General features: G+C 61.3%; 2 protein-coding genes across 3 annotated transcripts; both read right to left on the bottom strand.

The window, feature by feature from the left end:
• Nucleotides 1-214: 214 nt before the first annotated feature.
• On the bottom strand, nucleotides 215-8,953 carry LPAR2 (lysophosphatidic acid receptor 2). 2 transcript variants are annotated; one of them, XM_046904752.1, is made up of 3 exons: nucleotides 8,788-8,953; nucleotides 1,692-2,434; nucleotides 215-686 (listed from the first exon to the last, which is right to left on the bottom strand). In XM_046904752.1, the coding sequence occupies exons 1-3, from the start codon at nucleotides 8,829-8,831 to the stop codon at nucleotides 385-387; spliced, it is 1,089 nt and encodes a 362-aa protein (XP_046760708.1). In that variant the 5' UTR covers nucleotides 8,832-8,953; the 3' UTR covers nucleotides 215-384. The 2 variants fall into 2 exon arrangements, with proteins under 2 accessions (XP_046760708.1, NP_001108553.3); NM_001115081.3 differs by lacking the exon at nucleotides 8,788-8,953 and adding an exon at nucleotides 6,021-6,212.
• A 3,703-nt stretch (nucleotides 8,954-12,656) lies between these two features.
• LOC107050335 (microtubule-associated serine/threonine-protein kinase 1-like) lies at nucleotides 12,657-24,288 on the bottom strand. Its single transcript, XM_040653949.2, is given in 19 exon segments — nucleotides 12,657-13,851; nucleotides 14,085-14,254; nucleotides 14,328-14,464; nucleotides 15,057-15,179; nucleotides 15,782-16,011; nucleotides 17,675-17,941; nucleotides 17,943-18,079; nucleotides 18,291-18,418; nucleotides 18,627-18,736; nucleotides 18,959-19,081; nucleotides 19,163-19,264; nucleotides 19,555-19,720; nucleotides 20,158-20,290; nucleotides 20,413-20,551; nucleotides 21,816-22,024; nucleotides 22,104-22,189; nucleotides 23,076-23,143; nucleotides 23,243-23,363; nucleotides 23,763-24,288. Coding segments are annotated over 19 exon segments (3,351 nt in total). The 5' UTR covers nucleotides 24,081-24,288; the 3' UTR covers nucleotides 12,657-13,267.
• Between the last annotated feature and the right edge of the window lie 45 nt (nucleotides 24,289-24,333).

The following is a 24,333-nucleotide window of genomic DNA, read 5'->3' as shown; positions in this document are numbered from 1 at the left end:
GAGACACTGAGAAGAATCTGTTCTTCTCCTGGAGAGGATGGAACACAATTTGGATCACTTCGGGGATCACTCTGCAATGGGTTGAAGTAAAGAGTTTGGGTTTTGGGGGGCCCACAACCATAGGAAGGGCTGATTCTGAAGGCGGTCATACTGCAGTCCCCCCCCGTAGTAATACAGAGAGAGGTGCAGCTCACCCCCTATAAATCAACACAGCTTTAGAAACAGCCTTTAATTAAGCACACTAATGAACAGACCGCGCGGTGGTCCCTTATAAAAGCATCCTTTGAGGGGTGTTTATGGGGATCCTCACCCCGCAGTGCAATGTCTCCCACCAGAGGGATTCCCCTCCGCTCCCATGGTCAGAAAATGAGCACCACCAACACCTCAAATGGAGGAATCCACCGTGAAGTGCCCATTCAGGGACAGCGACCCACGGTCGGCTCCGTTGGGTTTCACGGCCGTGGGGGTATATTTGGGGTTCCTATAACAGATGGTGCAGAGGATCCTCCGGAAAGTGCTCCTCATCTCGCTGTCCCGATAGGAGTAAACGATGGCGTTGATCAACGAGTTGATCTCGGCCAATAGGAGGACGTATTTCTCCACGGCCAAAACGTTGCAGCTCTTACAACCCAACCCGTCCAACAGCAGCACCACCTGCCCGGGGGTCCAACAGATCAGGAAGGCGCCTGCAGAGAGATGGACCCCCGTTAGAGGAAAGGTGGGTTCCTACCCCACCCCCGGGGCTTCCCGTGGGGCGCCGGGTAGAACCAAAGGGTTTTAGGTTGGGGGAAAAGAGGTGAATGGGGAAAGACAGCGTCAGGGTTCACCCAGGCACTCCCCATAGGGGCGATTGTGGGATCGTGGTGTTTTAGGGTGGGGGAAAGGAGTGAAATGGGGAAACACGACCTTACCCAGGTACTCCCAATAGGGACGTTCAGTGGGATCGCTGTGTTTTAGGGTGGGGAAAAAGTGAAATGGGGGAAGATGTGGCTTCCTGCCCCACTCTCCATAGGGGTGTGGGATGGAATTGTGGTGTTTTAGGGTGGGGGAAAGGAGTGAAATGGGGAAACACGGCTTCCTTAGATCCCTTCCCATCCCATAGATCTGTGGGTTTGCTACTCAGAACCCTTCCTGCCCCATAGCTCTCTGGGCTGCTACTCAGCAGATCCCCTGCTGCCCCGCAGATCTGTGGGTTCACCCCTCAGCAGATCTCCTCCCCACAACCCATGGGGGATGGAGGGAGCACTGTGGTGACCCCCAACCCCTGAGGAAACACTGTTGTGACCCCACAACTCCAGGGGGGAAAGCAGGGGACACTGTAGTGACCCTGCAACCCCTGGGGTACAGAGGGGGTGCTGCAGTGGCCCCACAACCCCCAAGGGAATGCTATAGTTACCCCGCAACACCTGGAGGGAAGGAGGGAGCTCTGTAGTGACCTCATAACCCCCGGGGGGAAGGAGAGAACGCTGTAGGGACCCCCAACCCCCGAGGGAACTCTGTAGTGACCCCCAAGCAATGGGGTACAGAGGGAGCACTGTGGTGACCCCACAACCCCCGAGGGAAGACTGCAGCGACCCCAACCCCCAAGGGAACTCTGTAGTGACCCCACAGCCTCCCAGGGAAAGGAGAGAGTGTGGGAACAGCCCCGCAGCTCTGGAGGGAATGTCGCTGAGCCACGACCCCCAACTCACCCAGGATGATGGTGACCGTCTTGACGAGGCCGACCACGGTCTCCCTGTAGCGCGGGTGGAAGGAGGTGTGCGCCGACATCCTCCCCATCTTCCTCTTGACGTAGATGAAGATGTGGGCGTAGACCACCGCCATGAGGAGGAAGACGAGGAGGTTGGAGATGGCCCAGAAGGTCAGGTAGCTGCGGCTGTAGAGCGGGGCCATGCTGGAGCACTCCTCCAGGGCACACAGGCAGTGCCAACCGTAGGATGGGATCAGCCCCAGCAGCAGAGCCGTGGCCCAGATGCAGAAGATCAAGATCATGACGCGTTGGTTGGACATCTTGCTGTGCAGCTGCATGGTCAGCACCGTCTGGTGCCTCTCCACCGCGATGGCCAAGAGGTTGACCACCGAAGCGGTCAGACTGGTGTCCAGGAGGCTCTGCCGGATGAACCAGGTCTTCAGGGAGAGCTCGGCCGTCCTCGGCCCCGTGTGGAACATGAGGAACATGTAAGCTATGCCGGCGAAGAGGTCGGCAGCCGCCAGGTTGCCCAGGAGGTAATAGATGGGGTAATGGAAGCGGCGGTTGATGATGATGGCGGCGATGACCAGGAGGTTGGTGAGGAGGACGATGAGGCTGACAGTGAGGCCCAGGGCCACCACCAGGATGTCTTTGGTCCTCCAGTAGGTGGTGAGCTCCTTCCGGCTGTTGTTGTAGAAGAAACCCACCGACTCGTTGTAGAAACAGTGCTTCATGGCCGCCGGCCTGGGAGGTGGGGGGAGAAGGTGGTGACGGGGGGTGGGCGCAGGGACGGTGCGGTTGGGGGGTGGGGAGGGGTGGGGAGAGGGAATGAGTGGGGTGGGAGGTCATAGAAATGTCAAAAGTTTGGGTTGGAGGGGTCCTGGAAGGCTGTAGAACTATGGAGTGGGTTGGAAGGGTCCTGAAAGGTCAAAGAACTGCAGAGTAGGTTGGAAGGGTCCTTAAAAAAAAAATAATCACAGAACCGGAGAATGGGTTGGAAGGGTCCTTAAAGATCATAGAAGCATAGAATGGGTTGGGTTGGAAGGGTCATTTATGATCATAGGAACACTGAATGGTTGGGTTGGAGGGGTCCTGAAAGGTCATAGAACCACAGAAAGGTTGGGTTGGAAGGGTCCTTAAAGGTCAAAGAAGCATAGAATGGATTGGAAGGGTCCTTAAAAGTCATAGAAGCATAAAATGGGTTGAGTTGAAGGGGTCCTTAAAGGTCATGGAACCACGGAATGGGTTGGGTTGGAAGGGTCCTGAAAGGGAGGGATAGAGCAGTGCATCCCACAAAGACCCCCATAAGGAGCCCCACAGGGAGGAAACCACATTGTGCAGCAGCACAGAGTGTCCCCACAGCCCAATCTGCAGAGCTGCATCTCATGGTCACTGAACCACAGAACCTCACAGAACCACAAAGTGACTTCCAGCGCCCCACACTTCCAGCACCCCACACCTCCAATGGTCAACCCATGAGCTCTCCATCTGCCCCTGCCAGGTCTGCAACAGTGCTGTCATTCAAAACCCATTACGTTTGGGGGGAAATCTCATGGGGGGAGACGTGGAAGTCTCACAACTCAGAGGATATCCCCGAGTCAGAGTGGAACTGTAAGAAGGACGGAGCCCAACTCCTGGGAAGGACTCTCTGATCATTTCCCTTCCTGCCCTACAGACACCCAAACGCAGAGCAGTGCGCGCCGTGGAGAGGTTGGCAAAGCATAGAATGGGCCAGGATGGAGGGGACCTGGAAAGGCCGTCAGGTCCCACTCCCCAGCACTGAACACGGACACACTCCCTTCAACCCCATTTCTATGGTCTTATGCTTCTGAAGATGACCTGTAAGGACCCTTCCACCCCAACCACCCCCCGGATGACCTGGAAGGACCCCTTCAACTCAACCAATCACTGGTTGACCTGGAAGGACCCTTCCACCCCACCCCACCCATTCCCTGGTTGACCTGTAAGGACCTTTCCAACACAATTACTCCCCGTTTGACCTCTAAGGGTCCTTCCACCCCACCCTAACCACTCACTGGTTGACCCGTAAGGACCCCTTCAACTCAACCACTGACTGTCCTGCAAGGACCCTTCCACCCCACCCCAACCATTCCCCGGCTGAAGGTAGGGACCCTTCCAACCCAAACATTCCCTGCTTGATCTGTAAGGACCCCTCCAACTCAACTGTTCCCTGATTGACCTGTAAGGACCCTTTGAACCCAACCCCTCCCAGGTTGACCTGTCAGGACCCTCCCACCCCACCCCACCCAACACTTTAACCCCCCCCCAAACGCAGCTCAGACTCCCACAGTCCCAACAACACCGTCCTCTGCTCCCCTGCCAGTGCACTCCGCATTCCCAGATGCTGCAGCTCTCGGCCCAACTCGTTAGCAGCAGGGAGGTGAGGTCATTAATCAGGCTCGTTATCGCCCGCACCCAGCACAGCATTGGGCAAACAACGCAGTCAGGTCTGGCACTGCACTGAACTTTTGATCTCTGCTGGGAAAAGGGGAGAGAGAGGTACGTATATACTGGGAAAGGGGGGAGAGGGGCACATATATACTGGGAAAGGGGGGAGAGGGGCACATATATACTGGGAAAGGGGGGAGAGGGGCACATATATACTGGGAAAGGGGGGAGAGGGGCACATATATACTGGGAGAGGGGGGGAGAGGGGCACATATATACTGGGATGAGGGAGGAAGGGAGGAAGGCTCCGGGTTGGGAGGTGGAATTTGGGGAGAGGCCGTTCTGACAGCAAAGCAGCTCCAAACTCTCAGCTCCCACCCATTACTTGAAAAGCAAAACCCCCCGAAGGACAGCAAAGGGCTGCAGAAGTTGGATCGGTCGCTGCATGGCGACACACACGGATGCCCGGGGAGGAAGGGACTGCAGTGGTACCGGGGCTCAGAGCATCCCATAATGATCCACCCATGCAGACATGAAGCAGGGTCGTTAAGTGCCACCCGACCCCATTCACATTTTGGCCACCCGACCCCATTCACATTTTGGCCACCCGACCCCATTCACTCTTTTTGCCATCCAACCCCACTGACTGTTTTTTTTTTTGCCATTCAACCCCATTCACAATTTTGTTTTTGCCACTGAACCCCATTCACATTTTTTTGCCATCAAACCCCATTCGCTTTTCTTTTTCCCTTCCAATCCCATTGACATTTTTTTCCCCATTGAACCCCATTCATCATTTTGCCACCCAACCCCCATTCACTCTGTTTGCCATCCAACCCTACTGACATTTTTTTGGCCATTTAAAGCTTTCCCCCCCCCCGACAGCCACAGGGATCCATTGGATACAGTGGGGACCGTTATGGCACAACAGCCGCCCACCCCACACTTTCATTCAAGAAACCTTAAAGCTTCCAGGGGAGATCCCCATAGAATATCCCGAACTGAAAGGAACCCATTGGCACCACTGAGTCCAACTCCTCCTCCCAGACTTCTGAGCCAACACCGAATTGAATCAGTGGGACGCTGAGCCGAGGGGGGTGGGATGGGATGGGGGGGGATGGGGGTACGCCCCCAGTAAACAGCAGCAGCTGCTGTGCCTCTTGATTACCGCCCTGCAGTTAATTAGCCAGGCGACCTTGGCGCTCGGTGGCAGCAGACAACGCCACGAAGCAAAACACGACGGGGGGAGGGGGGGGGGGGGGGGGGGGGGGGGGGGGAAGGAATATTGTGAGCAAAATCTGTGGCTGTGATGCACGACGGGTCGGGAGGAGCCCCCAGACCACCCCCCCCCCCCCCTCCCCCCCCAACCTCCCACGGCCCTTCACGCTCCGCAATGGGATCTTATGGGACTTTCTCCCCCCCCACCACCCCCAAAACCACAGCAGCGTTGAATGGTTAAAACCAGAAGAGAACGCACTCCTCCAACTCTGCTCCGCTCTCTCCCTTTCACAGCGAGAAAACCCCGCAGTGGGAGCGCACGGAGAGGCCATGAGAATGCACCTTCCCCCCTCCCAGCCCTCTTCCCCCCCCCCCCCCTCCTCGCTCATAGGACCGCTGCCCTCCATTCACACTGAGCCCGAGAGGTTCTGTGCTGGAAATCCCAGCGTGAGGGGCCCTCCCCCCATCCCTGCCCTCCTCCTCAACCCCCGGAGCTGCGGGAGGACGGAGCGGGGATGGACCGCTCAGATCCACCAGCAGTGCTAATTAAAACTGCCCCTTATAGACCCGTTGTCCCACTCCATCTCGCCGTCCCGTCTGCTTTACGCCACACAGATCGACGGGGCCAAAGGTTGAAAAAAAAAAAGGGGGGGGGGGGGGACGAAGTTTTTGCTCCCTCCGTTAAAAGCGCAGCGATCCTTACCTGCAAACGCACCCCCTGCATCCACACCGCACCTCTACCATCGCCGTCCCCACCGCAGGGAAGAGGGAGGGCTGCTCCGTATGGAGACCCCCATCTCGGGACGGACGGAGGGGGGCAAAGGGCCCTTCCAACCCCACCCGGCCGAGAGGAGAAGTTTCAGAGAGGCGTTAAGGCCGACGGCTCCCGAAGGAGAAGTTGCGAGAGCTGAGATGAGCCCTTCCCTCCTTGGACCCTCCCTTTGGGCGGATCCTTCGGGATCCCGGATCCACCCCATAGCCGCGATCGGAGCCCTCTCCTCCGCGGTGGAAGCTGAGGTCGGACGCTGAACGTCTCCGGCGTGGGCCGGACGGAGTCGGTTCCGATCCGTTGGCACCGGGATGGCGGGGAGGTTCCGTCGGGATGGAGCACAGACCGGGACCGCCGCACCCACCTCTGCTCGGCCGCTCCCTTATGCCCACCTGTGGTCTTCCTCAGCCTTCATCACGGAGTGAGATGGGGCCAAAGGGCCGAGGAACCGTCAGCGGAGCCACCAGAGGTGGGAATGGGTCGGGAGGAGCAGCGATGGATGAGAAGGAGAGGTCGGAACGTCGGAGGGGCAACCATGGAGTCCTGCAGAGGATGAGCATCGCACCGACCTCTGCAAGGCCTCCCTCCATTCCGCAGCCCCCGGGGGCCGAAATGATGCCCCGAAGCTCCCCCCCAAGATTGGGGAAAGCTGAGCATCACCACCTGATGGCAAACCCACCGCCTCCCGGCGCATCCCCGGCAGCGCAACGTCACACGAGCACAGTTCCCTCCTGGGGAAGTTAAAGTTTAATGGAGTCGCCTCCTTATGGCCGAGAACCACCGCGGGGCGTCCAGAAGTGGGAACGTAAAACAGAGCCACCGACACTCATCGGAGCCAAACACTTCCAGTGTTGTCACGATGAGGGGAAATCTGAGCTGTCGGAGGCTCAGGGGCTGATCCTCCCCCTCCCCACAGTGTGTTTCTGATCCGTTTGGCTCCAGGATCCTTTTAGGACCCTCATTTGCCCACTCCTTCCCTTTGGTGTTCCGCGGTCTCCGTGCTGAGAGCGGTGGGTTTAAGGCTCTGCTCTGCGCATGGCACACAAACAGCACTGATGGGCTGTCAGAATGTCGACGAAGAATGCAGCAGAACCCCCCAGAATTTCAATGAAGAGCCCAGCAGAACCGCTTCCCATCCGCCAACACCCGGAGCGATCAGGACAGCAGAACCCAGCAGAACCGGTTCCAAACCCAGAACGCCAAGGAAGAACCAAGCAGAACCAGTTCCCATCCACCAACACCTGGAGTGATCAGGAGAGCAGAGCCCAGCGGGACCGGTTCCAAACCCAGAACACCAATGAAGAGCCCAGCAGAACCGGTTCCCATCAGCCAACACCTGGAGTGATCAGGAGGGCAGAACCCAGCAGGACTGGTTCCAAACCCAGAACACCAATGAAGAGCCCAGCAGAGCCGGTTCCAAACCCAGAACACCAATGATGTTCCATCAGCCAACACCTGGAGTGATCAGGAGAGCAGAACCCAGCAGAACCGGTTCCAAACCCAGAACACCAATGAAGAGCCCAGCAGAACCGCTTCCCATCCGCCAACACCTGGAATGATCAGGAGAGCAGAGCCCAGCAGAACCGGTTCCAAACCCAGAACACCAATGAGGAGCCCAGCAGAACCGCTTCCCATCCACCAACACCCGGAGCAATCAGGAGAGCAGAGCCCAGCGGGACCGGTTCCAAACCCAGAACACCAATGAAGAGCCCAGCAGAGCCGGTTCCAAACCCAGAACACCAATGATGTTCCATCAGCCAACACCTGGAGTGATCAGGAGAGCAGAACCCAACAGAACCGGTTCCAAACCCAGAACACCAATGAAGAGCCCAGCAGAGCCGGTTCCAAACCCAGAACACCAATGATGTTCCATCAGCCAACACCTGGAGTGATCAGGAGAGCAGAGCCCAGCAGAACCGGTTCCAAACCCAAACTGCAACCCCCCGCCCCAATGGCTCAGCACTCACAACCGTGGCAGCTTTGCAGCAAAGGGGCAGTGGTGCATTTTGCAGTGCTGGGCCCCAATGCACACAGAGCCCAAATTCAGGACGAAGGGGGATGAGAAATCAGGTTGGATCAGATGAGGGCTTTGTGCAAACCTGTCCTGGGTGGTTCTGTGCTTTCAGACAGAGGGGAGAGAATACCCCTGAGCTTAACAACAGCAGTTTTTCCTTCTCGTTTTGCAAAAGAAGAGGGGGGGGGGGGGGGGGAGGGGGGGGGGAAGAAAGCAGAAAAAAAAAAGAGATCATCCATTTGCAGATTGAAGGGAGCGGAGCTGAGATTGCGTTGGGTTGGAGAGAAACCGAACGCCCGCGCGGCCCCGAGCGACCCCACCCTACGAGGACGCAGAGCTCCTCCCCCCCCCCCCCCCCCCCCCCCAAAATTCACTCCTCTTGAAAACAACACCGAAAATATCAATAATAACCCCCAAAACCCGCCGTCGTTCAGCCTCCTTTCGCAGCTGCACGAGCGCCCCGGGATGGAGCTCGGGTTCCTGAGCCCACGCGCAGCGATGCTGGCGGTGCATTTCCCTCCCCGCTGCTGGGAGATTTCCTTCTGTTCCGATTTATTTTTTACCCTCTCTGATTGTTTTGCAGCCGTATTTCGGAGCATCCGCCCCTCTCCACCCCCCCCCCCCCCCCCTCCTCCAGCCCAGAAACCCCATCTGAGCACATCCTGGTGCCCAGCAGAGAGGACTCACAGGGAAAAGCTTCCAATGTCAACAGAGCTCTCCCTCCCCTTCATTGCACCTCTGTTTTCTCAAGGCAGCGTTAATGGCTTTCGTGGATTTCGTGTCTTCAAACAGAGCCAAAGGTTCTCTTTAAGCCTTCATGGCTTCCACTGCTGCTGATGGCCCGAAGGTTTTTACTTCATCCCCCCCCCCCCCCCCCCCTCCTCTTTGCTGCGACCCTCTCCTGGAATGCCGGGAATGTTAAAGAACTCTGCAAGGAGCATCACCCCCTCCTCCCCCCCTTTACGACCCCCTTATGCCAGCAGAGCCAATTCCTCTCATTCGTTCTCCACGGTTCCCAACTGGTGCAGAGATTCCCAGTAACTCTTCCCGGTGGGAATGGGAATGGGGATAGGGATGAAGATGGGAGTGGGGATGAGGGTGGGGGTGTGATGGGAGTGGGAACAGGGATGGATTTGGTATGGAGATGGGAGCGGGGGACAGGGATGGGGATGAGTTGGGCTTGGAATGGGGACGGGGGTGGATGGGGGTGAGGATGAGATGGACTTGGGATGGGAACGGAGGTGGGGAAGGTATGGGGATGGTGACAGAAGTGGGATGGGCTTGAACTGGGGACCAGAGTGGGATGGGGATGGGGATGAGGATGAGAGTGGGATGGGCTTGGGATGAAGACGAGGGTGGGCTTGAGATGGGGATGAGCTTGACACAGGGTTGGGGATGGGATGGTTACACCGAGCTCTGAATTCACATTGGCTCGCTGGGGAGAAGCAAAAGCCTGAAACGAGAAATAGGTTTTGCTGATGAAGAAAGAAAGAAAGAAGGAAAGAAGGAAAGAAAGAAGGAAAGAAGGAAAGAAAGAGAAAGAAAGAGAAAGAAAGAAAGAAAGAAAGAAAGAAAGAAAGAAAGAAAGAAAGAAAGAAAGAAAGAAAGAAAGAAAGGAAAGAAAGAAAGAAAGAAAGAAAGAAAGAAGGAAAGAAAGAAGGAAAGAAAGAAAGAAAGGAAAGAAAGAAAGGAAAGAAAGGAAGAAAGGAAGAAAGGAAGAAAGGAAGAAAGGAAGAAAGGAAGAAAGAAAGAAAGAAAGAAAGAAAGAAAGAAAGAAAGAAAGAAAGAAAGAAAGAAAATCTTGAGAAGGTTTCTGTGGTTCCCCACTATTGGTTGTATGAGGAATGCTGCTGCGTAGATCCGAGCTGCAGGGCTGGAGCTCCGTGGGGTGCTGCAGTGAAAGCAGCCTCAGTAGCCAACAGTGTGCTTATTTTCCTGCTTTGTAGCAGGAATTGGGGACGTGGCCATGAGATGCTCATGGTGGTCCCCAGCACAGACCCGGGGCTGGTCCTTGTCCCTCCCCGCACATCAGTGGGGCTGAGGTCGTTCCTTTGAAGCTCAGCTCCAGCCCAGAGGGGGTGGGAGAAGGAGAGGAAATGATGGTTCCCCTCCCTGCCAAGCTGCTTGGAAATTCAGCTTTTCTCCTGCCAACCCAAACCGCGTCCACTGCGGCTGGAGGACAGCAGATCCCCGTCCAAGTTCTCCCCACGCGACAACAGGTCCTGGCAGCTGCGTAGCTCTGCTTTGGCGGCTCAGCCCACGGCCAACCTCTGGCAAACAGCAGGCAACGAGGAGTTGCAGGGGAAAGGGAAGCGTGTTTTCTCTAACAGCACTTCTGCACGCGTTGGAAGGGAAAGCAAAGTGCTCTACGCCCCACAGCTCCTCCTATGGAGGACGAACCTCTGCTTCGTCTCCATCAGCGAAAGGAAATTGGAGATCTGGGAGGAGAACCATTCAGGTTCGACTGGTTCCTCACATGGGAAAGCAACGCCTTTGCTTTGTGGGGAGCTGAGTGCACTCGGTGCTTCTAATTATAGTGCCCTGAGTGTTTGCTTAAGCTCATGGAACAAATGCAGGAGAAAATTGTAATAAAACACCCGGTAATTTATTACAGAAGCTCTATGGTCTATGACAACTTAGCATTCAAAGCAATATATTCACAAATATGCATTGCTCCAGAGATGCAAACTCTGATAACCCGAACTGTACAAATAGGACCAAGAGGTCATCGGCGTTTCTCTTTACAGCTTTGTTAAGAAAAAGGACTGAAACGGTGTCCATTGATGAGATGGGAGAGGAGTTGGGTCGTTGAACCTCCTCAGCTGGTTGGGAGAGCAGAAAGTTCTCCCTCTTGGGCTGGGAGAGCAAAAGGTTTCCCTTTGGGTTGGGGTTGTGGATGGTTTCCCTTTGGGTTGGGTTGTGGATGGTTTCCCTTTGGGTTGGGAGAGAGGAAGGTTTCCCTTTGGGTTGGCCACATGGAAGGTTTCCCTTTGGGTTGGCAACGTGGAAGGTTTCCTTTTGGGTTGGGAGAGCAGAAAGTTCCCCTTTGGGTTGGTAACATGGAAGGTTTCCCTTTGGATCCAGAGAGCAAAAGGTGTTCCCTCTTGGGTTGGGAGAGCAGAAGGTTTTCCCTTTGGGTTGGGAATGTGGATGGTTTCCCTTTGGGTTGGGAGAGCAGAAGGTTTTCCCTTTGGGTTGGGGTTGTGGAAGGTTTCCCTTTGGGTTGGGAGAGCAGAAGGTTTTCCCTTTGGGTTGGGGTTGTGGAAGGTTTCCCTTTGGGTTAGGATCTCCTCTCCTCTCCCCGTGTCTCTGCAGTGGGTGGAAATCACTGCCAATTGCTGCCCTCGTGCAGCATTTTGCACTGCTGCCCAAATTGCATGCAGATTTCCTCCACCTTTGACTGTAACGCCATCCCATAGCGCACAGTTATCCCCAGGAATGGTGTAGGAAGACTCTCCTACATGTGTGTGTCACGAGATGGCACTGTAGGACCGAGTTCCTATTTTTGTGCAGAAAATCTGCTGCAGGGAGGCAGAAATTGGGGCGATCCCCGCAGAGGTGGGATGGAGACCCAGCAAGTTGGGGTGCCCCTCTTGTAGGGTGTTGTAGGGTGAAGAGAACCCTCTCATCCACCACGGGTTCCTCCCCTTCGTGACAATGCCAGCATCACAAGTAGTGCAGAGGCTGAAGATCCACGCAGAGCCAAATAGCTGGGAGAAATGGGAGCCGTGTGGCAGCTCTTACACTCTATCTGGCAGTGCGTTTCCCCTTTACACGCGGCTTCGTGCTGCCGAACCAATGGAAACTCCAGCAGCACCCAGAGCAGAACGGTCAGCCTGGATGACCTCAGTGGTCTTTTCCAACCTCCGCGATCCCACGATTCCGTCGGGACCGTCTGTGTTTCCTTCACTCCCGTTGTGCTTCCCGGGGAAGGCGTTGGGTTTGAGTTGGATTTCTCAACCAATGAGCAAATCCTGGGCTCGCCTCTCCTCCACCCTCGGAGGAGGTTAATTGCAGCGCTGTCGTTAGGGTTAAGTGCACGTGGGATGGAGAAGGACACGGGGATGTCTGGGAGCTGCCTGGGACCAATGTGAAAGAAAGGCTCCAAGGCCACTGGTCAGGAATGCAGGGGGCCCCATAAGGTTCTACCAGGGAACCCTACAGAGTTTGGGGGTCAGGGATGCAGAAGGCCCTGTAGGGTTCTACCAGGGAATCTGTTGGGTTTGGCAGTGCTTCCAAAGTGGTGGGGGGTCGCCGCCCCCAAAGGGGTGGGAGAAAGGCAGAGATGTGGCCATGAGGGGCAGCGGGGACGGCTCGGGGTTGGACTTTGGGCTCAAGGAGGACTTTTCCAACCTTAAGGATCGGATGAATTCTGTAATGAGAGGGTCTGGAGGAGATTGGGGGAGGGATTTGGCCTTATTTATAACGTCTTTGGGGAACTTTGGGGGGATTTGGAGATGTTTAAGGGGTGGGGTCCCATAACCCAACCTTCCCCCCCCCCCCCCCATCCAGGCCCCTCCTCCAGACTGCCCCACAAACAGCACAGCGGGGCGGGGTGGATCTGTACACACTTTATTGATCCCCGCACCCCCTGAGCCCCAAATCCCAGAGGGCCGCAGCGTCCCAGGGTCGTTTGCATAGCAAGAATGGGGGGGGGTGGGAGGGTGGGATGGGGGGTGTGACGTCAGGATGTCACAAAGGGCCAGTGACGTCATCCATGGCGTTGGGGTTGTGCTGTAACATCACAGCAGTGACATCACCACACGGTACGCAGCACTCCCCCCAGTGGCTATGAGTGCCGCCCCGCTGGTGATGTCACAGCGATGACGTCACTTCCATCCTCCCCCACTGGAGCTGTGACGTCACCCGAGTGCCAGCGGTGACGTAACTCGGCGACGTGACGTCATCAACCCCCCTCCCTCCACGGTGACATCACCGCTGCGACATCAGCAAGGGGAAAAACGGAGCTGGGGGGGAGGGGGGGGGGGGGGGGGGAGGGGGGAAGCGACACTCTGGGTAAGCAGAAGGGCTGGGGGGGGGGGGGGGGGGGGGCTGGGGGGGGTGTCACAGTATTAACCCTTTGTGTACACGGGGTGCAGAAGTGCCTGCGACGCTCAGGGGCCCCATTATGTACAGCGGCTGGGGGGGGGGGGGGGGGGGGGGGGGCTCAGCGCTTTGTGGGGGCCCTCTCCCCATCCCCGGGGGTGGAGGTGGCGGCGGGGGGAGCCGATCCCGACCCCACCACCACGATGGGCACCGGGGGCACCGCCCGGTGCTCCTGAACGGGGCTGAGAGCTTTGGGGACCGCCTCGGCCCCGGCGCTCCCCAGCAGCAGAGGCGGCTCCTGGCGGCCCAGGCGGCGGGCGGGGGCCGGCGGGGCCTCGCCGGGGCTCTCGCCGTCCCACTCGGCCAGGCTGTGCAGCGAGGGCTCGGGCGGGAAGTCCTTGCGGGGTTCGAGGCCCAACTTGCGGGCAGCGGCCTTGTCGGGGCCGGGCCGGCGGGCGAGGCGCGGGGAGTCCGCGGGCTTCGCGTGCAGCTTGGCGGGGAAGGCGGGAGGCGAGGCGGCGGGCGGCGAAGGGGTGTGGGCGAGAGGCGAGAGCGGGATGCTGCCCGCCGACTTGCAGCGCGCTGCCCGGTACTGCCGCTGCAGCTTCGGGGAGAGGCCCTGCAGCGAGCTGGGACGGAGATGCGGGCCCGGAGCCGGCGACGGGGGAGCGCTCGAGCCCGGGGAGCTGCTGGGCGGGGACGGCCCTGCCCGAGCCAAGCGTCAGCGGGCGGCCCTCGCACCGCGCCTCGGCCCCGCGGCCTCCCCCGACCGCCGCGGCCTCCCGGCGGCCTCGCAGCCGCTACTTCCGGCTCCCTCCCAGACCGCTTTCCGCTTCCGTAGCCCCGTGCCCTCTTCCCGCTCCCTCCCAGACCCGCTTCCGGCTGCCCCGCCCTCCCGCTTCCGGCCCCCGCCGCCGTCTCCCCTCCCGGCCCGGTACCTGTCTCGGCGGCGCGAGGCGGGTGGGCGGGATCCCGCGCCCGCGCGTGCGTGGGGGAGGCGGGGAGGCTGTCGGAGGAGGAGAGCGAGCGGCTGAGAGACGTCAGCGAACGGCTGGTGTGCAGCAGGGACGCCTGCCGGGCCAGGTGCCGGAAGAGCGCGCTGCGCCGCCTATCGGACGGGAGGACTCACTGCAGGGCCCGCGCTATCCCGGTGCCCCGAGGCCGGCCGGGCCGCCGCTCACCTCTCGTGGCCGCCACCGGCGCCGCCCCGGCGGTTCCTGCGGGCCATTTTGGCCCGGGCGCTGCGGCGCCGCGCGGGGCCGAGGCGGATGGAGGTGTTCTCCAGGGGAGTGGTGCTCACCAGCACTTTGGTGCCGCTCTGCGGGGGCGATGGGGGGGAAGGGGGGTGACCTCTGACCCCGCCGTGACCCCGCGTGACGTCACCGCGACCCATGAGCCGGCCGTGACCTCTGACCCCACCCTGACCTCCCACCCCTGGGGGCTTTGGCCTCTATGCCCCCACATCCCATAACCCCGTAACCCCATGACACGACCCCACCCCCACGACCCCCTTAACGCCCATGACCCCACACGACCCATAACCCCATAACCCTCACACGACCCTACCATGACCCCCACGACCCCTTTAACACCCATGACCTCACATCCCATAACCCCATGATCCTCGCATGACCCCACCCCGACCCCCACGACCCCCTCAACACCCGTGACCTCACATGACCCCACATCCCATGACCCCATAACCCCATGACCCTCACCCGACCCCACCCCGACCCCCACAACACCCATGACCTCACATGACCCCATAACCCCACGACCCTCACCCGACCCCCACGACCCCCTTAACACCCGTGACCTCACATTCCCCCACACCCCATAACCCCATGACCTCACATGACCCCTCCCGCCCCCCCTCCTCACCCCCCCCCCGCCCCCCCATGCCCGCTGACCTTTAGGATGAGCTCCACCACCTCGGTGTGCACCAACCCGTGCACGGGCTCCCCGTTGACGTGTGTGATGAGGTCCCCGGCACACAGCCCGGCCTCCTGCGCTGGGCCCCCCTCCTCCACGTGCTGCGCCCCACAGCGCCGTCACCCCCATTGCCCCCCCCCGCATGGGGACCCAAAGCACGCAGACGCCTCAGTGCCCACCTGTGCCCTCCATGTCCCCGTGTGCCCTCTACATCCCCATATCCCCCATGTTCCCATATGCCCCCCCACATCCATTCCTTGTCCCCATATGCCCCACATCCCCTCCTTGTCCCCACATCCCCCCCACATCCCCTCCTTATCCCCACATTCCCCCCCCACATTCCCTTCTTGACCCCACATCCCCCCCCCACATCCCCTCCTTATCCCCACATTCCCCCCCCCACATCCCCTCCTTGTCCCCAATCCCCCCCACATCCCCTCCTTATACCCACATCCCCCCCCCACATCCCCTCCTTGTCCCCACATCCCCCCCATATCCCCTCCTTATCCCCACATCCCCCCCCCACATCCCCTCCTTCTCCCCACATCCTCCCTCAATATCCCCCCCCCACACCCACCCCCTATCCACGTCCCCCCCCCATACACCCCCCCCACCTCCCCGCATCCCCCCACATCCCTTCCATTTCCCCACGTCCCCCCATGACCCCATACCCCCCCCACCCCCCCTCCATTCTCAGACTGACCCAGACGACGTGGTGCACGCTGTAGACGTCGCTGTCCCCCAGGTAGACGCGGATGGCACGCAGCGTGAAGCCAAACTTCTTGCCAGGCCTCGGGATGGCGATAGGAGAACGGGGGGCAGCCACGGCGGGGGCCAATTCCCTCCCGGGGGAGGAATCCCTTGAGGATGGATCCGAGGACAGCGAGCGCGGGGACATCGGGCTGCCCAGGGGAGAGGAGCCGGCCGCCTCCCCTGCACCCACAGTGGCACCATGAGCATCAGGAGGGACACCGGGACCAGCCCCCCCCCCCCCACCCCCCTTAGGGACCCAATGAACCCAGAGGGCACTGCTGGATGTGGGGTCCTAAGGGGCCGTATCACCTTTGGGGTCCCCCAGGGATGGGGGCAGTGGCTGAGAGTGCCCTGAGGGTCCCCTAAGAGCACCAAGAGGGACACCGCCCCCCCCCCCACCCTTAGGGACCCAATGAACCCAGAGGGCACTGCTGGCTGTGGGGTCCTATGGGGCCATATCACCCTTTGGGGTCCCCAAGGGCCCCCTCGCCCCCACCATCCTTAAGGACCCAGAGGGCACTGTTGGTTGTGGGGTCCTAAGGGGCTGTGTCACCCTTTGGGGTCCCCCAGGGATGGGGGCAGTGGCTGAGGGTGCCCTGAGGGTCCCCTAAGGGCACCAAGAGGGACACCGCCCCCCCCCCACCCTTAGGGACCCAATGAACCCAGAGGGCACTGCTGGCTGTGGGGTCCTATGGGGCCGTATCACCCTTTGGGGTCCCCAAGGGCCCCCTCGCCCCCACCATCCTTAAGGACCCAGAGGGCACTGTTGGTTGTGGGGTCCTAAAGGGCCGTATCACCTTTGGGGTCCCCCAGGGATGGGAGCAGTGGCTGAGGGTGCCCTGAGGGTCCCCTAAGGGCACCAAGAGGGACACCGCCCCCCCCCCCACCCTTAGGGACCCAATGAACCCAGAGGGCACTGCTGGCTGTGGGGTCCTATGGGGCCATATCACCCTTTGGGGTCCCCAAGGGCCCCCTCGCCCCCACCATCCTTAAGGACCCAGAGGGCACTGTTGGTTGTGGGGTCCTAAGGGGCCGTATCACCTTTGGGGTCCCCCAGGGATGGGGGCAGTGGCTGAGGGTGCCCTGAGGGTCCCCTAAGGGCACCAAGAGGGACACCGCCCCCCCCCCCCACCCTTAGGGACCCAATGAACCCAGAGGGCACTGCTGGCTGTGGGGTCCTATGGGGCCATATCACCCTTTGGGGTCCCCAAGGGCCCCCTCGCCCCCACCATCCTTAAGGACCCAGAGGGCACTGTTGGTTGTGGGGTCCTAAGGGGCCGTATCACCTTTGGGGTCCCCCAGGGATGGGGGCAGTGGCTGAGGGTGCCCTGAGGGTCCCCTAAGGGCACCAAGAGGGACACTGCCCCCCCCCCACCCTTAGGGACCCAATGAACCCAGAGGGCACTGCTGGCTGTGGGGTCCTATGGGGCCATATCACCCTTTGGGGTCCCCAAGGGCCCCCTCGCCCCCACCATCCTTAAGGACCCAGAGGGCACTGTTGGCTGTGGGGTCCTAAGGGGCTGTGTCACCCTTTGGGGTCCCCCAGGGATGGGGCCAGTGGCTGACTGTGCCCCCAGCGTTCCCCAAGGGCACCAAGAGGGACACCGGGACCCCCCCCAAACTGGGGGGCACCACCAGCCCCCCCCCTCCACCCTTAGGGACCCAATGAACCCAGATGGCACTGCTGGCTGTGGGGCCCTAAAGGGGCTGTATCACCCTTTAGGGACCCCCGGGGCACCATCAGCCCGTGCCCCCCCCCCCCCCCCCCCTTTGGAGGACCCCATCCCAGGGGACATTGCCACCCTTGGTGACCCGGGGGGGGGGATCCGGGGGGGGCACTCACCGCTGGGGATGATGACAGACAGCGCGGTGGCCGATGCTGATTTGGTGACCTTCCCAGGGCCGCGGGGGCTGCGTTTATCAGCCGCCCCCCCCTCGGGGGTCACCCCAGGGTGGCGTGGCCGCCGTAGCCCCAGTTCAGTGCGGGGGGGGGGCTGCACCCGGTCAGCTAAAGGAGAGAGGACGTGGCAGCGATAGGATGGGGGGGGTGGTGACACACGGGGGTCCCCCATCACCCCCCGACGCCCACCTGGCTCTTCGGGGGTGCTCTCGGCGGGGGCTGTCGCGGGGGGGGACCCCATTGCGGGGGGGTCCCGGTTCCAATAGGGCCGAGAAACGGCGCCGGGCACCCGCAGGGGGGCTGCTGTCCCCTTCAGCTGGGGGGGGCTCAGGAGCGGGTGGGCGCTTCCTGCAGAAAGCAGAGTGCTGCTGGTGGGGGGGGGGGGGGGGGCAACACCTCCAGCCCCCCCCCCCCCCCCATTAGGAACACCCTATGCCCCATTTAGCGACCCCCCCTCCCAGGAATAGAGGTGTCCCCCACTGACCCCGCTGTCCCCTCCCCCAGGGACCGATGTGTCCCCCCCCCCCCAGGGATTGATGTCCCCCCCCCCGATGCTCACAGCTCAGGGGATGCCGTGCGCCAGCCCCGCTCCCTGGCAATGCCCTCTCGCCTCCCCTCATCCCTCGGCCGTCCTTTGGCTGCCTTCGGCTCCGGCTGCTGCGAGAGCTGCTCCAGGCTGCTGTACACCTGCAAAGGTTGTGGGGGGGGGGGGGGGCGAGAGGGGCGAGGTGGGGGGGGGGGGCAACAGGGCTGCTCTGGGATCCCACCGGGGCTTCACACGAAGCTTTGCACGAGGCTTGCACAAGTGTGAGTGCACGCCGGATGGCGCACCAGCAAGCTGTGCTGCACGTCCCCATGTGTCGTCCCCCCCCCCCCCCCCCCAAATCGCCCCCACCTTGCTGAAGCGTGGGGAGCAGGATGAGAACTGCCGGATCTCCACGGGTTCGTCCTCAGTCGTGTCCTCGTCCTCATAGGAGGTGACGTGGGGGTAACGGTCCGAGCGTGCTGTGAGGGGGGGGCACAACGGTGAGGGGTGGGGGGGGGGGGCGATGTGGGGAGCATCCCTAAGGGGGGGGGGCTGAGGTGATCCCGTTGGAAAGGGGCCATCAGGGGAGTCGTAGGGGGGTCCTAAGGGTTCCCAAGGGAGACAGAATGGGGAAGGTATAATGGGGGGTCCTGAGGGGTCCCCCGGGGGGGGGTCTCCGAAGGGGGGGGGTGGTCCCTCACTGTCAAAGTAGCTCGTGTCCTCCTCTGACTCCAAGTGGGGCACAAACTCAGCCTTCTGCCTCAGCAGCCCGGTCCAATCCAGAGCCATGAAGAAGCTGTGAGCCTTCACCTCCTGGGCACCGCCTGCGTGGGGACGTCAGTGGGGTGACGTGGGGTGACCCAGAGGTAACGTGGGGGGGGGGTTGGGGGGGGATTGGGTCTCACCCGCCCCCAGGCGGCGCAGGGGGTCGGTCTGAAGCAGGCAGGAGATGAGGTGCTGAGCGTCGGGGGGCAGAGCCTCATCCCCCTCTGGCCATAGGATCTCATCTGGGGGACAGGGGAGGATATGGGGACATCCCTCCCTGTCCCCAATGCCCCCACACCCACACTGACCCATCTCATCCCTCTCTGACCCCTCTCTGCCCCCATACCCACACTGACCCATCCTATTCCTCCCTGTCCCCAATGCCCCCATACCCACACTGACCCATCCCACCCCTCTCTGCCCCCATACCCACACTGACCCACCCCATCCCTCTCTGCCCCCAATGCCCCCATACCCACCATGCCATTCCCCCCCCTCCCCGTGCCCCCTACCCGTCCCCACGTCCCCCTACCCGAGATGACCTGCCCGAAGAGCTCCTCGGGGGTGTCCCCGAAGAAGGGGACGCAGCCCACCAGGAACTCGTAGAGGACGATGCCCATCGCCCACCAGTCCACGGGTTTCCCGTAGCCCTGACGGAGGATCACCTCCGGCGCGATGTATTCGGGGGTGCCGCACACCTGGGGGGGCGGGGCCAGCGTTAACCACGCCCACAGGCAACACCCATTGGCTGCGCTCACTTGGCCACGCCCCCGGTCACGCCCAGTGAGCACACCCATTGGCTACACCCTCTTAGCCACGCCCCCCCTCCCGTCACGCCCTCCGAGCACACCCATTGGCTGTGCTTACTTGGCCGCTCCTCGGTCCCGCCCAGTGAGCACGCCCATTGGCTGCGCCCCCCTTGGCCACGCCCAGTGAGCACACCCATTGGCTACACCCCATGGCCACGCCCACCTTTTGGCCCCGCCCTCTGATCCCTCCCATTGGCCACACACCCCCTTGGCCACGCCCACATCCCCGCCCTCCGGGCACCCCTATTGGCTACACCCTTTGGCCCCGCCCCCAGCCCGGAGGTTTGAGCGCCCCCATTGGCTACACCCCCGTTGGCCACGCCCACCTGCTTGTCGCGGAACTCCCGCGCGTCCTTCTCCATGTGCCCCTCGTACAGATTGGTGGTGAGGCTCATCAGCCCCATCTTCGACAGCCCGAAGTCCGTCAGCTTCACGTGGCCCAGCGACGTGATCAGAAGGCTGCAAACGGGGCATGGAGAGGAGGGGAGGGGAGGGGGGGGGGGCAGCTGGGACCCCCCCCCCCAGACCTCCCCAAACCCCCCCCTGCCCCCCGCCCCCCCTTATTGAGGACCCCCCCCTACTTGTCGGGTTTGAGGTCGCGGTGCACGATGCCGTAGTTGTGCAGATACTCCAACGCCAGCACGGTTTCGGCGAAGTAAAGCCTGGCCAACTCCAGCGGCAGCGCCCCGATGTGCTTCAGCAGCGTGGCGCAGTCCCCGCCTGCCGGGTGGAGGAGGGCCGTATCGCGACAACGAACCGCCCCATCCCGACCCGATATCGCGATGCTCGGCCGCCTACGGTACCGCCCCGACCCCACGCGGTGCGGCCATCGACCCCCCCCGCATCGCAGCGTCCATCCTCGTATCGCGATAGGTGGCTCTGTGTCGCGACACCCAGACCCACACTCCTGGCTCCCACCCCCATATCACAGCACTCAACCCCATATCGCGATTGTGACTCCCACCCCCATATCACAGCACCCACCCCCATATCATGACCCCCCATATCGCGACTCCCACCCCCATATCGTGACTCCCACCCCCATATCGTGACTCCCACCCCCATATCACAGCACCCACCCCCATATTGTGACCCCCCATATCGCGACTCCCACCCCCATATCGTCACTCCCACCCCCATATCACAGCACCCACCCCCATATCACGACTCCCACCTCCTACGTCACAACTCCTGCCCCCCATATCACAGCACCTGCTCCCATATCGCGACTCCCACCCCCATATCACAACTCCCACCTCCCATATCGTGACTCCCACCCCATATCATGACTCCCACCCCCATATCATGACTCCCACCCCCATATCATGACTCCCATCCCCCATATTGCGACTCCCACCCTCCATATCACAACTCCCACCTCCCATATCGTGACTCCCATCCCCATATCGCGACTCCCACCCCCATATCGCGACTCCCACCCCCATATCGCGACTCCCACCCCCATATCGTGACTCCCATTGCCCATATCGCAACTCCCACCCCCGTATCATGACTCCCACCCCCATATCACAACTCCCACCTCCCATATCGTGACTCCCACCCCCATATCATGACTCCCACCCCCATATCATGACTCCCACCCCCATATCATGACTCCCATCCCCCATATTGCGACTCCCACCCTCCATATCACAACTCCCACCTCCCATATCGTGACTCCCATCCCCATATCGCGACTCCCACCCCCATATCGCGACTCCCACCCCCATATCGCGACTCCCACCCCCATATCGTGACTCCCATTGCCCATATCGCAACTCCCACCCCCGTATCATGACTCCCACCCCCCATATCGCGACTCCCACCCCCATATCGCGACTCCCACCCCCATATCGTGACTCCCAACCCCGTATCATGATTCCCATCCCCCATATTGCGACTCCCACCCCCCATATCGCAACCCCCACCTCCCATATCGCGACTCCCACCCCCATATCGCGACTCCCACCCCCCAGCATCTCACCTTCCACGTACTCCATGACCATGCAGAGGTGGCGGCGGGTCTGGAAGGAGCAGAACATGCTGACGACGAAGGGGTTCTCGGCGAAGGTGAGGATGTCGCGCTCGACGAAGGCTTGCTGCACCTGGTTGCGCAGCAGCAGGTTCTGCTTGTTGATCTTCTTCATGGCGAAGCGCTGCCGCGTGGCGCGGTGCCTCACCAAATACACCGCCCTGCACACAGCAGCCGTCACGCTGGGACCCCCCCCCGCCCCCCATTTTGGGGTCCCACCCCCTCCCCGCGGCTGCTCACCCGTAGGCGCCGTTGCTGATGAGTTTGATGGTCTCAAAGTCGTTTTCACCCGGAGGTTTCTTGGGTCTGGGGACAGCGCTGCGGGCCTGGGGGGGCAACGGGGGGCGTGGGGGGGTGTGGGATGATGTGGGGACGTGGGAGGGTATGGGGTGACGTGATGATGTGGGGGGGCGTGGGGTGATGTGGGGACATTGGGGGTATGGGGTGATGTGAGGACATGGGGGGTATGGGGTGATGCAGGGATGTGGGGGGGTATGGGGTGATGTGGGGACATGGGGGGTACGGGGTGATGCAGGGATGTGGGGGGGTATGGGGTGATGCAGGGATGTGGGGGGATATGGGGTGATGTGGGGACATGGGGGGATATGGGGTGATATGGGGTGATGTGGGGGGGGTATGGGGTGATGTGGGGGGGTATGGGGTGATGTGAGGACATGGGGGGGTATGGGGTGATGGAGGGATATGGGAGGGTATGGGGTGACGTGATGATGTGGGGGGGCGTGGGGTGATGTGGGGACATTGGGGGTACGGGGTGATGCGGGGATGTGGGGGGTATGGGGTGATGTGATGATGTGGGGGGCCGTGGGGGTGATGTGGGGACATTGGGGGTATGGGGTGATGTGAGGACATGGGGGGTACGGGGTGATGCAGGGATGTGGGGGGGTATGGGGTGATGTGGGGGGGTATGGGGTGATGTGAGGACATGGGGGGTATGGGGTGATGTGGGGACATTGGTGGGTATGGGGTGATGCAGGGATGTGGGAGGGTATGGGGTGATGTGATGATGTGGGGGGGCGTGGGGTGATGTGGGGACATTGGGGGTATGGGGTGATGCAGGGATGTGGGGGGGTATGGGGTGATGTGGGGACATGGGGGGACATGGGGTGATATGGGGTGATGTGGGGGGGGTATGGGGTGATATGTGGGGGGTATGGGGTGATGTGGGGACACGGAGACCGACCCGGTGCCCACCTCAGCCCCCTCCTCAGGCTCCGGGGTGTTGCAGCCGCCGCTGTCGGGCTCCTCCAGGTGCACCACATCTGCAGGGACGGCGGGACGTCACGCGTGTGCACGAGCTCAGCACGCCTCGCACGCTTCGACACGCGTGCGCTCCCCGTGTTGCGACCCCACGCGTGTACCGGGGAAGGGGTCCCGCGTCAGCCCCAGCTGCCCGATGATGTAACGTGGGATGTCGGCCTTCAGCAGCCCCTGCCCCTCCGCCGCCGTCAGCAGTTGGTAGAACTCAGCCGGGTCGAACTCCTGCGGGCACACGCGTGTGTCACGCGTGTGCGCGGCACGCGGATAGGCCCACCCGCGGGTCTGCGTGGGAGGGAGAGCCCACCGAGCACGCGTGTGCAAAGCCAGCTCTGTGTGTGTGTGTGTGTGTGTGGGTGTGGGTGTGTGTGTGCACGCCGTGCATCGGCTCGCACCGACGGCATCGAGCACACGCGTGTGCTTCCCGTGTGCCCCCCCCCTCCATGGTGCTCAGGACATGCAGTGACATGGAGCAGTCCTGGCTTCACGGCTGTCGTCATGGCAACAGAAGCCCCGCCTCTCCATCTGGATTGGCTGGATGGATCGGGAAGGGTGGATCCCTATGGGGTGTATGGGGTGAAAAGGGGGGTCTGGGGGTTCTTTGGGGGGGGTCCCGGGTCTGACCAGGCACTCCAGCAGCCGTGCGGGGCGGGAGATGATGATGAGGAGCTTCTTCACCAGCTGCGTGATGAAGGTCACCTCCTCTGACTCGGAGCGCTCGTAGGCCTGAGGGGCGTAAAGGGGGGGCTGGGGGGTCCCGGTGGCACCCAGGGGTGGGGGGGTGTTTGTTGGGGGCCCACTGGGTGCCGTTGGGGCCCTTTGGGTTGTACTGAATACTGTTGGGTGGCATTGGGTCCCCGTTGGGTCCCACTGGGTGACATCGACCCCCGTTGGGTCTCCATTGGGTGACAATGACCCCCATTGGGTGACAATGACCCCCATTGGGTGACATTGACCCCCGTTGGGTGACATCGACCCCCATTGGGTCCCTCTGGGTGACACTGACCCATGCTGGGTCCCCATTGGGTGACATTGACCTCCGTTGGGTGACACTGACCCCCGCAGGGTCCACAATGGGTGACATCGACCCCCGTTGGGTCTCCATTGGGTGACAATGACCCCCATTGGGTGACATTGACCCCCGTTGGGTGACATCGACCCCCGTTGGGTCTCCATTGGGTGACAATGACCCCCA

This window comes from Gallus gallus, chromosome 30 (assembly GCF_016699485.2).
Source record: "Gallus gallus isolate bGalGal1 chromosome 30, bGalGal1.mat.broiler.GRCg7b, whole genome shotgun sequence".
Lineage (NCBI taxonomy): Eukaryota > Metazoa > Chordata > Aves > Galliformes > Phasianidae > Gallus > Gallus gallus.
The sequence above is the reverse complement of the archived record's forward strand: the minus strand, read 5'-3'. Positions and strand labels throughout refer to the sequence as shown.

Coding starts and splice junctions, on each gene's coding strand:
- LPAR2 (XM_046904752.1), bottom strand. CDS start 8,831: ATGAAGGGGAGGGAGAGCTCTGTTGACATTGGAAGCTTTTCCCT. Junction 2,435..8,787: donor GACATTGGAAGCTTTTCCCT/GTGAGTCCTCTC, acceptor CCCACCTCCCAG/GCCGGCGGCCATGAAGCACT. Junction 687..1,691: donor GACGGTCACCATCATCCTGG/GTGAGTTGGGGG, acceptor ATCTCTCTGCAG/GCGCCTTCCTGATCTGTTGG.